General features: G+C 40.9%; 1 protein-coding gene across 1 annotated transcript; it reads left to right on the forward strand.

The window, feature by feature from the left end:
- The first annotated feature begins 1,198 nt into the window (after positions 1 to 1,198).
- Positions 1,199 to 10,933, forward strand: msrb3 (methionine sulfoxide reductase B3). Its single transcript, XM_023409765.2, has 8 exons — positions 1,199 to 1,892; positions 4,186 to 4,334; positions 5,910 to 5,929; positions 6,842 to 6,930; positions 7,046 to 7,123; positions 7,292 to 7,320; positions 9,057 to 9,154; positions 9,953 to 10,933. Exons 2-8 carry the CDS (start codon positions 4,259 to 4,261, stop codon positions 10,133 to 10,135), a joined length of 573 nt encoding a protein of 190 aa, XP_023265533.1. The 5' UTR covers positions 1,199 to 1,892; positions 4,186 to 4,258; the 3' UTR covers positions 10,136 to 10,933.
- Positions 10,934 to 12,651: the final 1,718 nt, after the last annotated feature.

Here is a 12,651-nt window from a genome sequence, read left to right on the forward strand (position 1 = left end):
CAGCAGAGTGACAGAGCAGACAAACACAGAGACAGCACTGAATGAAAACCTGAAAACACTGGTGAACATGGGCTGACAGGGACATGCATGCAACAGCGATATCCATAACATCCATTACTTGGATATATTGTTATTGTACATTGAGGCTTGTTACAGTGCAAAATATCAAGTAGTCCTCCAACTAAAGCAAGACAGGATAGGGTTTGAACACAGAATGTAAAAGTTGCAGGTTTTAGATAATTGAAAAGGGCTTTGGAATTTTTTTGTGAGGTAGGAAATACAATCAGCATAAAGAAAACTACACAGAATACTTTAACATTTTGTTGATGAAAGTAAAAACAATAGGAGTGTAACTTAAAATGTTTATCAGAGCTAAATCAAGTGGAAAAAAGTAAGTGGAATTAGGATGTATTACAACTCTTACGGAGAAACTCACTAGAAAAAGTTTGTGAATGAGACGCATCAAACTCACGGTGTCTGTGGCCGACCACTACCTATTGTTTTCTGTGGTAGCTGGCATCGTTGGCCAGTAGTCGGCCCACATCAGAGGCTGACTGGCCATTTAAACAGACTCACAGTGGTGTGAAAACTGTAATCTTGTGTTTTCATTATGTTTCAGACTAGAGACCAGTTTCTTCCTCTCACTGGCTGTTAGCTGTAGTACGTGTGGTGTGTTCATTTGCAGTTTTCAACATGTGGTGATTCTCATCCAAAGGGTCTCATCAGTCAGGCTTTGGTGTCTTTAGTATTTTGAGGCTGGCTTACAGTGGCTTCAGAAAGTATTCAGAGCTTTTTACTTTTTGCAGACTTTGTTGTGTTTGTAGATTTCATTTATAATGGATAAATCTAGCTACTTGTGTCCAACTATCTACTCTCATTAACCCATAATGACGAAGCGAAAATAAGTATTTGATACATATTTGAAGTGCTGATCCATAAGAAGATATATTTGTGGCTTTAAGAACCAAAAACAATCTCAATGTAGTTTTACATCTCCTCTCTCTGGAGTTCTAGTAACAACAGGTCAGTGAGCCAATCAGAAGAGAGGAGGCTCTGAGCCTCTCCTCTGATTGGCTGACTGTTTTCTGAGTGATTTAATAAAATATATAGCAGATTTCAGGTAAATACTCAGAGAAACCAAATCCTTTAAGGTTGGATGGTGGGTCCAGGTGGGACGGGCTTGGGGCACGGCTGAGAGCGGTGACTGCTTTGTTGTGACATCACAAAGCTCCAAAAGTCCTGACGGCTGGTTTTAAGGCTGAGTTTCTGAATACAGGCTGTGTGCATTTCTCTGTGGACTGAGCACTTTTATACTTTCACAGTATTAATATAGAACCTAGACCTGCTTTATAATCAAACTACACGTGCACATCTACCTTTGTACTATATGGGACCTTTAAATGTACAGCACAATAAAGTGTGCAAAGAGTGAGGGAGTTTGAATAGTTTCTGAAACCACTGTTTATCCTTTGGTAGACAACTGTTTTCCTGTAGGATGATGTTCGCACACTGCTGGAAACGCTGCCATATAAGGCCACCTTTTTATCACAGAGTGAGATTTTCCTCTTGTGGCTGTCTGGCTTTGAATGTGAGTTACTATAATTTCTTTGGTGACTTTTACTCAGTTGACCCAGAGAGATTAAATACAGTCCAGCCATCATTGGGCTGAGGTCACATTTAATAAGGTAATTAAATATTTATTCACAGAAATTGGCAGCTCTCTCTCTCTCTCTCTCCCTCTCCCTCTCCCTCCCCCCTCTCTGTCTCTCTCTCTCTCTTCAGTTTGACTGTTTGTCTCATGGATGTCCTCTTCAGACGTGGCGTCTTCGTGGCTGTGCGTCTCGCTGTGAGCAGATCAGTCTGCCGCCCTGCACCGTGCGCCGCTCTTCTAGGTAGAGTAACCTGTTAGCTTTAGTGTTCCCATGTCCAGCTGTGACTGTGGTGCGTTTAAGGAACATGTTAGTTTTTTGAATGTTTTAGTCCAATCTACTATGATGCCTAACCATAGCATAGCATAGCGTAGAATAGCAATGACATAGCAAAGCTTATCATATACAGTATAGATACTTTATTTAGCCCCTAGGGGAAATTCATGAAGTACCAACTGTGCACTGTTTTTATTTTTTGAATTATTTCATTTTTATTTAATCAGGCAGTCTTTTTGCAATATGTGACCAAAAATATGTGGACACCCCTTCTAATCGGAGCTGTCAGATGCATAAAATTAAGCAAGCCAAGCAAGCTACATTGATAAACATTTCCATTTTCCAAGAGCTCAGTATCTCTTCATGTGTCACTAGCTGTGTCCCAGTTCAGGGGCCACATCATTCGGAGGATGTGGTCTAGGAAGGTGTGGCCCCCTCGTAGCCGCTGTAGACCGCGGAGGCCCAACTGAAATGAGACGGTCTGGCCTGCGAGAGTTTTCGCGTGGCTCCCGTCGCCTAGCAACCCTGACAACATGCAACTTGTTTTCACATAAAATTCGAGGTTTTAAAGTCCTTGGTTTTTAACAGTTGTAGTGTTAGCTGTTGAACTGAGCTGAAACCCAGTACTTAGATTTAAAAGTGTAATCCCTGGGCTCTCTGTCACTGTTGTTTGCTTTCACTGCCAGCGTGCGACGGATCTCGGGATAGGTCGAGCCTTTGTCGCTCCAGGAAAAGACAAGGACGTATTTGAAAGGAGCCTTCGAAATGGAACAGTGTAGTCTCGCCGCTTTGATGCCAGCCACTCTTCAAATGCAGCCTCCGAAGGATGAGGCCTCTGACTCGGGACACAGTATCTGTAACATTCACTACCAGGAAGTAATGTTAACACAATAGGAGTTTGAGCTTCAAGGTTTTAAGTTTCCACGCCCAAACAGTGACAGGCAAACCCCAAGAACACTATGCACAATACTACGCACACACACACACACTGCTGTTTGACTCTGACGCAGTGGGAATGTGTTTTTTTTTTTTTGATGAATCATGATGAATCATGTTTCACTCTCTGGCAGTCTAAGTCTGTTTTTGGCAGATGCCTGAATGTGTAGTTGCACCTGCAGAGTTTGATGAAGGGGGAATAGTGCCCTGGCTCTGTTTGTGCTGGTGTGTACAATGACAATGATATTTTAGACACAGAATTGTCGCCAGGGCAAAAAAAAAAAAACATTGTGTCATCACAATTGATCAGTTATGTTAATGAGCTCCGTCGCAATCCATTTAAATCGGCATTTAAAGTGCTGCTCAGTCAGACCTGATGCCGTCTTGTTTTGACGCACGTAGCGCACATCTGGAAAGTAACGGCACTGTGAAGCTAAAGTTTTCTGCTGCTGAAGTCGGAGTAAGGAGGAGTGGGCCGTTAAAAGTCAGGAATCAGCTGCGGGAGACGGAGAGGTTGAAAATAGCGGGCCGTTGCTCTTTCGTGTCGTTGTCCGTCTCTCTCTCTCTCTCTGTGTTGCTCTCGGCTTCAGTCTCTGTCCCTCTGTGTTTGTCTGTAGATTTTACACTTGATTTTGTTTTTCACTCATTTTGTTTTCATTTTCTTTTGCAGTTTTTTGTGCTGTAAATTCATTTTTAAGATGAACAGACATAAACTTTTCTCTTGTTATAATAAAATATAAATAAATTATATTCTAAAATAATGATTACAACAACAACAATAATGATAATAATGCCATTATGATAACTTATTATTATTAAATTTTATAATATCTGTATTATTTTTATTTATTTAATCATTTGTTTATTTTACTTTTAAAATATTATCCTTTTTATTTTATTTTTTACTACTACTATAAAGTGAGCTACAGACAGTTTATTCTATGGTATAAACCAATGGGAAATCCATTAAGTATACACAACATTGAAATACCTGTGATAGTATTGGTGGGTTGAGTTTTTCTGTGTGTTTCCTGGTCAGTGAGATTAATCAGGTTTCTTTATAAAAATGCTAACGTTAACTTTTACACATCACCACACTATACACCATACACTGTGTATCTGGATTACAATGAAGGGATTAGTCAGCCACGCAGGAGAGGGTATTAATCTGTTTGGTTTTTCTAGGTCCATGTTCCACAGTGCCCTTCAGAACAGATCCTAATAACCCTGACCTTTTTATTCCACACCTTGTCTCTAATGCTGTTCAGTATAAACCAGTGTTGTCATGTGTTATTTCTCCCTCTATCTGCTCCCCTTCATCTAGCCCAGTCCCCGGTGTAGCCCTGCTGAGGGGTGTTTGTTTCTAGTGGTGGGTGGAGTACCTCTGTCCAGCAGCCATGTCGGGCTTCAATCTGCTGCATCTAATAACCAAGAGTCAGCCTGTAACTCTGAGGTCCTGCAGTCTTCCCTCAGGTCCACTGACTGGGTGCTGTGTGCCTGCTGTGCTCTGCCTCTCTAAAGCCTTAACACCTGGCTGGTGTGTCAGCATGTCTTTACTGTCCCGGTCTGCGTGTGTTCAGAGTGGCGTGAACTGCTTTCACTTCTTTTTCTTACATTTGATTTGGAACAGTAATCAGTGGTTTGCATTGAGCGACGCTTCAGAGCTCCCAAATCTGAACAGGGCTGGTTATCGGATCTCAATACTTTCTTTGATCAGATTTTATTTTTAATTTATTTTTTTAAGTTTTATGTTCTACTGATTCATGTTGGCATGGAAGGTGCTTCGCCATCTCAAAAAAAGAAAAAGCACACCTGCACCTCTGCATGAAAACTAATGACACTGCTTTGCAGGTTTCTGCTGCCCTCTGCTGGACAACACTGACATGAACTTCACCAATTCTTTTTTTTTTTTTTTTTTTCTGTGTTGTGATTTGATTTTAATGTAGCATGGAAAAATTCAGGTTACAATGAAAAACAATGAATTCACTTGTTTAAAGACAAGGAGCTGAATATTAGTCCTGTTAACATGTGTTTTTCATTTAATTAAGACTAAATTCTTACATTAAAAGCAAATACATACAACAAAGTGTGTTGTTTTTTACACTTTGTTTATAGTTTGGCATTTTAAATCTTTCATACTTATGCATCTTTTATTTAGGCAAAGTCCAGATATAAAGGTTTCTCTTAAAGAGCCAGAGCAGTGGTTTTGCACATTTGTATATTTAACACAACAGAAAATCATATTGTAAATGATGCTATTGTAGTTTACAAACCAGGATATATTCTATATATATTGCTCCAGGAGTCCATTGAGTTCTGCTCGTTTTTTTTGTACAGTATGAAAATCAATTAGCAATCTCTTGAAACCTGAAATCTGCATAAAAAATACATCCCATAATCAACAGTAGTATAAATGGTCAAACTGGCCCTTTTTAGAAATGCAAAGTGCATATTATTTCTTTATTTAAAGATGTGAAACATTCAGACATCAACCAATAATACATTTGAGAGATTAGCTCTTTTTTTATTTTAAATTAAAAAAAACTATGTTTATATTATAAGGAAATCAGGGCCGGGTTCACATCCAACAGGAAGTAATTAGCTGAAATGATCCTCACACATACGATGTTCTGTCACTGGTTACAAATTAGCAAGACTGAGCGAGTCTTTTTTTAAGCAGAAACTTTGGATTTTTGGATTCATGGTCACATTTTACAGATTATCTAAACAGATTTTATTTTTGTGTGTCATTCTGAATGTTTTACAAAATTTGTTTTAACAACATTCTCTCAAATGTCACATTCCTGACATATTAGCACCTCAATAATTTGTTTTGGCTAATAATGTTAGCCACTAACTGTTGCCTGGAAACGTCTGACACATATAGGGCAACATTATCATTTAGTAAACAGTGGCAGCGTGCACAGCTCCACGTCCTGAGCACTAATTAGAATTATAGAATTATAATATTCTAAATATTATTCTAAATAGTAATAATAAATAAAATGGTAATATCGTAATTATGATTATTTTGTATGAAACATGGAGGAACATGTAAAAGCAGTAGAGTTTCCCAGACGACACAGTAACCCTGCCTCTTGGAACTGATCCCGGGTTTAGAAAAACTCCGTCTTCCAAACCGTACCAAGCTCTAAATCTGGACACAAAAAAGACTGGGACCGCTGCTTGTATTCTAAACTGACACTTGTGTGTGGATGCGTGTTATTAGACCTAATTTCCCTGAGATTTAACAGACAAACACCTCACACACAGGTTGGATATTAAAGACCCCAAGAGACTAAACACACACAGACTTGGGAGCGTTTACGAAAAAGCTTTGTTTACAGTAGTGTAGACTCTTCTTTAGTTTTCTGTATCACATCACCCACACACTCCGACTCACCGGTCTCAAGTGGTCTACATATTCTCTTTGTAAAAAAAATGGTCCATGTCAGCTTCTGTTGAGTCTGTAGGTCCTTACACATGTTGCTGTCGCACAGCTGGAATTTCAAATACTAACACAATAATCAAATGATTCACTGCTTGGCTTTGGTTTGTGGTTTGTGGTTTTGCTCAGTAAATTTACACTTGAAAGGTTTTTCTTGCTCTTGGGTTATTTTTGTGTTTTGTTCTTGGATGAAGATGAAATATGTATTTTTAGCCAAGTTATCCTTGTGTAACAAACATCTGCATGATGCAGCAGAGATGATTCACACAGATCTGAGAGCAGTCTTTGGCTCACCTGCTTTTTTATTTATATTTAGTGTCTCAAAGTGATATGAAGACACAGGAAGACTTAGAATAGCTGGACATAAGGGATAGTGTTATGGCTGTCTCTTATACACATCTCTCAGGAGGAGCTGAAGAAACGCCTCACGCCGATGCAGTACCAAGTCACTCAGGAGCTGTCTCTTATACACATCTCTCAGGAGGAGCTGAAGAAACGCCTCACGCCGATGCAGTACCAAGTCACTCAGGAGCTGTCTCTTATACACATCTCTCAGGAGGAGCTGAAGAAACGCCTCACGCCGATGCAGTACCAAGTCACTCAGGAGAGAGGAACTGAGAGGTGAGACCCACCGGCCAGCCTTACATTTACACTCACTGTCCATCACCATTCTATACAGAAACAGTGTGGCAGTGTGGAGCGTTCAGTTTTTGACTGACAGAGCTGTTTTCAACAGTGCGTTCACTGGAGAGTTCACGCATCATAAAGATGAGGGGAGCTACACTTGTGTTGTCTGTGGCGCTGTGCTGTTCAGGTAAGAGCTGCACTGCTTCTGTGTGTGTGTGTGTGCGTGCCAGATGTTGGCAGTCGCGATACTACACAATTTAAAAGAACATTAGACATTAGAAACATTAGAAAGAGGAGGAAGTATGTTTTTTTAAAGCATGAAATTAACATGATTTCTGTTTTCTGTGTTTTCCAGCTCCAAGACTAAATTTGACTCAGGATCAGGTGAGTTCCATCACTGTAGTCCCGGTGTCCAGTTCCTCACCTGCAGCTCTTTCCTCTGCTCTTTCATCTTTACAGATTGGCTCGATTTTTGCTGCATTTCTTAAGCCTGAAATTCAAATGGATATAAATTGTGGTATTTGCTCATCATTGACTCATAATTATTGACTTTATCTCCATGTACATACAGAAAAAAACTACTTTTTCTTGTTGCTTGTGTCACATCTGGACAGTCTGTGAAGTGGGAGGACGTGGGATTTCCCTTCTGATAATATACACTATTGACGAGGCGACACGCTGTACACAGCATTTAAAAACCTTGTTTATTTATTTATCTAATAGGGACGATGCAGTTTAACATAGTTCTAACACAAAGCATGAAACTGCTGCATTGCACAGAGAGTTTACAGCTTAATTGACTGGTTTAAAACTGTCTGCTCCGTCAGCAGCTGGTCCCTCAGCACAGTGACAGTCACTGCGAACCGTTAGTTAAACTCCTCCATGGATCAGTGCTGAGCTGCAGACTTCTCTGTTCTCCCCTGGATCTGTTCCCTCTCTTGGTTTTTCTCTATCAGGAATTTTTCAGCCTCAAGAGGCAGAAAAACAAACACTGTTGTGTTTTTTGATTCATGGAGGTTCAGACATGGTTTCCTGCTGTGTTCTGTGGTTTCATACCCAGGTAACCTAATAATGGTGTTTAATGTTACTGATACACATATGAGCTTGGTGTTTTAAGGAGGATCGTGAGACCTCCGTCACATCGGTTTGGTGGTTTCACACTCGTCTGAGGTGTAAGTCACTTCTGTTAGGAGGTTTGTTGTGAGTGTGGCTGACTGTGAATTACTTTAAACCTCCTGGGTTTGTCTGTTAGCGGTGCTGTGAAGAGATCATGAACAGTCAGCAGAGGGTGCTGCCCCTCCATCTGGACACAAATCCACCTCAGTGATGAGGACGAGTTCCCCTAAACAAGTTGAAGCATCTATACTGAACAAAAAATACAGAATCAACACTTTTGCTTTCGCTCCCATTTTTCACGAGTTGCAGGATCATGTAGAAAATACCTGGAAGCTTAAAACATCCCGCTTCTTGTATGACCTGTGTGGTCACCAGACATGTCACCCACCGAACAGAGGAGATGTGTCGCACGGCCTTTTATTGTGACCAGCCCAGGTCACACCTGTGCGACAGTCATGCTGATGATATGTCACACCTGTGTGGCGGATGGAGGAGAGACGCTCACTAACACGGATTTAAACACATTCATGAGCCAGATTTTAGAGAAAGACGCTTTTTGTGAGTTCAGACAAAGTCTCAAAACAAAAGTGTCGCATTTCTATTTTTGTTCAGTGTAATCGGAAACATGACTAAAACACAGATGAGCAGAGAGCAGCTTTCATCATCTGGGCACCATGAATGTCTGTACACAATTTAATGACAGTTGTTGAAATATTTCCATTCGGAGCAAAGTGGCGGAACGACCGATCAACACACCATGACTGGCACACAGCTAGCACGGCTGAAAATAACATGGAAAACATGTAATCCAGTAATACGTCAACACGAAAGAGTTGAATCAAGCTCTGAGCCAGTATTTACCCCAGTAAGCATGCAGCATTTCACTGTTCTCACATCAGATGACCAGTATGACTGACGCTCTCTGACCGACTATCACTGTCACTCTGTGTGTGACTTCACCCGTGTGCCGACGGCTTCCTGACGTGATGCCTTCATGTGTTCAGGTTGGCCGTCCTTCTACGACCTGGTGAAGGAGGAGTCTGTAGCTCTGACGGATGATTTCTCCTACGGGATGCACAGAGTGGAGACGACCTGCAGCCAGGTACCATGGAAACGCTGCATCACGCCCCGACAGTCGCTCTCGTTTTCTCCTTTATCACAAAACTCGCTGTGAGAATAGAATCAAATGCAGAAGCTTCCCTGCAGCATTTCACAGACTAATGAAAAAAACTAAGCAGATGATCAAAGAGTCTGACCCTCTTATTGTATTTACATATTTTGGAAATAAAAATAATAAAATTTAGTTTTATTTTAAAGAGGAAAAACTATGACCTCATTCAAAAAAATCTATTTCATTTAGTCAAGTAGATGTTTAAGGCCCTGTATTTTATACTTCTCCAGTGTTGATCCATGAGAAAATATATTTGTGGTTTTAAGAACCGAAAACCATCTCAGTGTAGTTTTACAGGTCAGTGAGCCTCTGAGCCTCTCTTCTGATTGGCTGACTGTTTTCTGAGTGATCCAATAAAATAAAGCAGATTTCAGGTAAAAACACTCAGAGAATCTAAATCCTGCAAGGTTGGATGGTGGGTCCAGTGTGGGCGGGACTTGTGCCGTGGCTGAGAGTGGTGACTGTATAGTTGTGACATCACAAAGTTAATTTAAAGTTAAAGGCTGTGTGCATTTCTCTGTGGACTGAGGCTTTGATACTTTCACAGTATTAATATAGAACCTAGACCTGCTTTATAATGAACATGTCATCCAACATCGCATCGCATCGCCAATCAAACACCTGCAAGTGCACATTCCTGTTACTGTAGATTACAAAGTGAGATGCTGATAATGTAGAACATGTACAACTTGTTGCCTGAGTGTCAAAATCTTTCCTGTTGTGTTTCAGTGTGGAGCTCATCTGGGACACCTGTTTGATGACGGACCAAAACCGACAGGGAAGCGCTACTGCATTAACTCGGCCTCACTGGGTTTCCAGGCCAAAGATGCGGCCTCCACCTCCGGCTCCGCCTCCGGGGCTGAGGGCGGAGCTGCCAGCAGCTCAGTGAGCGATGGGAAGACAGAGCTCTGAAAGAACCAGACCAGACTGATGGCTGCGCCTGTGCAGGGATAGTCCGACAACTCACACGCATTAAATAGTTAGGAGTTGAGTGGTTTTGATTCACGAAGTAAAGATAGAGTGAGGTGGTAATAATGCAAAAGGAAGGAAGGTGCTCAGGCCTCAGACACAGACCAAATACTCTGATGTTTAATCTGTCACAAAGGAAAGTGCATGTTTCCAAAAAACAGCCAATTTGTCGCCAGAGTCGATGCTGCAGGACACGCTGCGTAAACCGACTGCCTTAAAGAGAACTTCCAATATTTGTCATCCTGGGTGTTAATCTCTGATTCTTCTGTTGTGAGTATAGTTCGTGTTAACATTGTATTTGTAAAGATTTGTCTAGAGCAGAGGTGGTGAATTAAACGTTGTCATGAGAGAACAGCATGAAAAAACAAAAAAACAAACACCAAATACCAGGATTTTCTCCCTTTAATGTTCTAGCTCTGGATAAAGTGCTGTGTTGTAGACACACACACACACGCACACGCACACGCACATACATACATATATATATAAATATGTATATGTCACTATATTGAAATGATATTTGATACTGAGAGGTTGATTTAAAGATATCTATGCAAGTGCTCCTGTCAGCAGCAACACAGTAACAGCTGTGACAGATGGCATCTCATTATGGGTAAACACAACTGTGGCCTTTAGGTTACTTCCTGTATTTGTTCCTCCTTTGCATTAGAAAATATTTTCAGTCGTTCACAGCTTGAATTTAAAATATTTAATGGATGAATAAAATATCTAGAAACACTACGACTGTCTTGTTCTACTTTTTGAAAACTGTGTGTAGGTCAGTGGCTCTCAACGGGAAAGTGTGTCCAAACTTGAGTGAGTGAGGTTTTTATTTGCATTATTTGATTGATTTGACCAAAGTGAAGTCCACCAGGAAAAACAAATGAGCATTTAATGAAGACTGTGTGGTGTTTGATCTGGACCTGGTCTGATGTGTCCTACATGCGGGGAAAAAAAAGCTCTTTCTTGCTTTCTTAAATAAAATAAAGTTTTCACAAATTTGAAGGCGGATCTCAGTGTTAAGACTTTACTCATTATGTCTAACACCTTTTCACAACAGTAAAAGGGGCAAAAAAAAAGAAAAGAAAGGACAATCGGCCGCTCAACACTGTGACGTAAGTTTCCCCTAACTTTCCCCTGAACTGCCAAATTTCCTGTCTTGTGGTTTTATTTTTATCTGAGTCGGGAAATTCATGTCACAATGAAAAACAATTGATTCAGTTTTTAAAAACAAAAGCTAAATAACCGTCATTTAAAGGGGAAATAATCAGCTCATTTTCAGGTTGATATTTTTTATTTATTTATGTATCTACTAGAAAATGTTTTCATGCTTTAATGATGATAAAAAAACAATTACTTCTCCTTTACTGTCCATGTGTGCAGCCCTTCTTTTCACCCTGCCATCAGCTGATCCCAGGTTCCTTGCAGAGCGTGGAAACCGTGGTCGTCTCTAAGTGAGCTGGGTGATGGCGTGCCGTGTTTTGTTTTTCTTCACGAGACCGCGGTGTGGTTGATGGTCAGGGACCGTGATGGGGAAACTTTCACCGGCGAGTTAGCGACCTCTTCACAGTGTTGTGCAAGTTCGCAAGAGCTCGCTCAAAGTTCAGTTCACAAAGGTTAAAATGAACTGGTTCACATTCAGTTATACTGTGTTTTGAAAAACTCTGTAGAACCTCCTCCTCCATCCATCCTCAGCCTCCTCTCAAACCACATGATTTACTGTTTACTACTATAGAGAGATGATGTTTAACAGAAGAAAAGTCATTGTGAGTGTATGTTTTATGTTTCTCTGCTGGGAGTTTGACTCAGGCGGAGGAACTTAGTGGCTGTTGGATCATGGTCTTAACCTTTCTTAATGATTTCTTGTGGTCATCATTCACTCTGACGCTTCAACTCAGATCATTAATGATTGTTTCTGTTGTAATCTGAACTGATTTCTTCATAAAAGTCTTCAAATGTTCATATGAAGTGACCTCAGCAGCACCGGTAGCTCCGCTGTCACACCTGACACACGCCAGGTGCTGTAAACCCTTTCGTGTTGCTGTAAAACCAAAACACGGTTCTTCTTCTTCTTCTTCTGGTGTTTTTTTTTTTGTGGTTTCTCACAGCAGTGGCTCATCTTTTTCATTTCTGCCACATGAAAAAATAACAATGTGGCTGTAGCACTCAGAGAAACCCGGGGTCAGGGTTTGATGTTTGATGGTGTCATCGCTTGTTGCCGACGGTAACGGGGGTCTGAGTCCTCAGAAACAGGAGACACAAAGGACGGGTTTGTCTGTCAGAGGAAACTGTAGCACTGATGACAGTTAGAGATGGAGGCAGAGTGGAAACAGATTTAAGGAAGGAGAAGTGAGAGGCAGGTTCTTCTTAAAGCTGAGGATGTTTGGAATACTTTACCTACTCATGTTACTTGATTAATTTAGAGGCTTCGCAGTGGAGGGGCAGGAGGGTAGTTGTAG

Source organism: Seriola lalandi, unplaced genomic scaffold (genome assembly GCF_002814215.2).
Source record: "Seriola lalandi dorsalis isolate HSWRI2012SDOR001 ecotype SW California unplaced genomic scaffold, Sedor1 jcf7180002054407, whole genome shotgun sequence".
In the NCBI taxonomy this organism is placed as follows: domain Eukaryota; kingdom Metazoa; phylum Chordata; class Actinopteri; order Carangiformes; family Carangidae; genus Seriola; species Seriola lalandi.

Excerpts from the sequence above, each read along its gene's own strand:
- msrb3 (XM_023409765.2), top strand. The coding sequence starts at position 4,259 with ATGTCGGGCTTCAATCTGCTGCATCTAATAACCAAGAGTCAGCCTGTA. Across the intron at positions 6,931-7,045 it reads CAGGAGAGAGGAACTGAGAG|TGCGTTCACTGGAGAGTTCA; the intron begins GTGAGACCCACC and ends TGTTTTCAACAG. Across the intron at positions 9,155-9,952 it reads TGGAGACGACCTGCAGCCAG|TGTGGAGCTCATCTGGGACA; the intron begins GTACCATGGAAA and ends GTTGTGTTTCAG.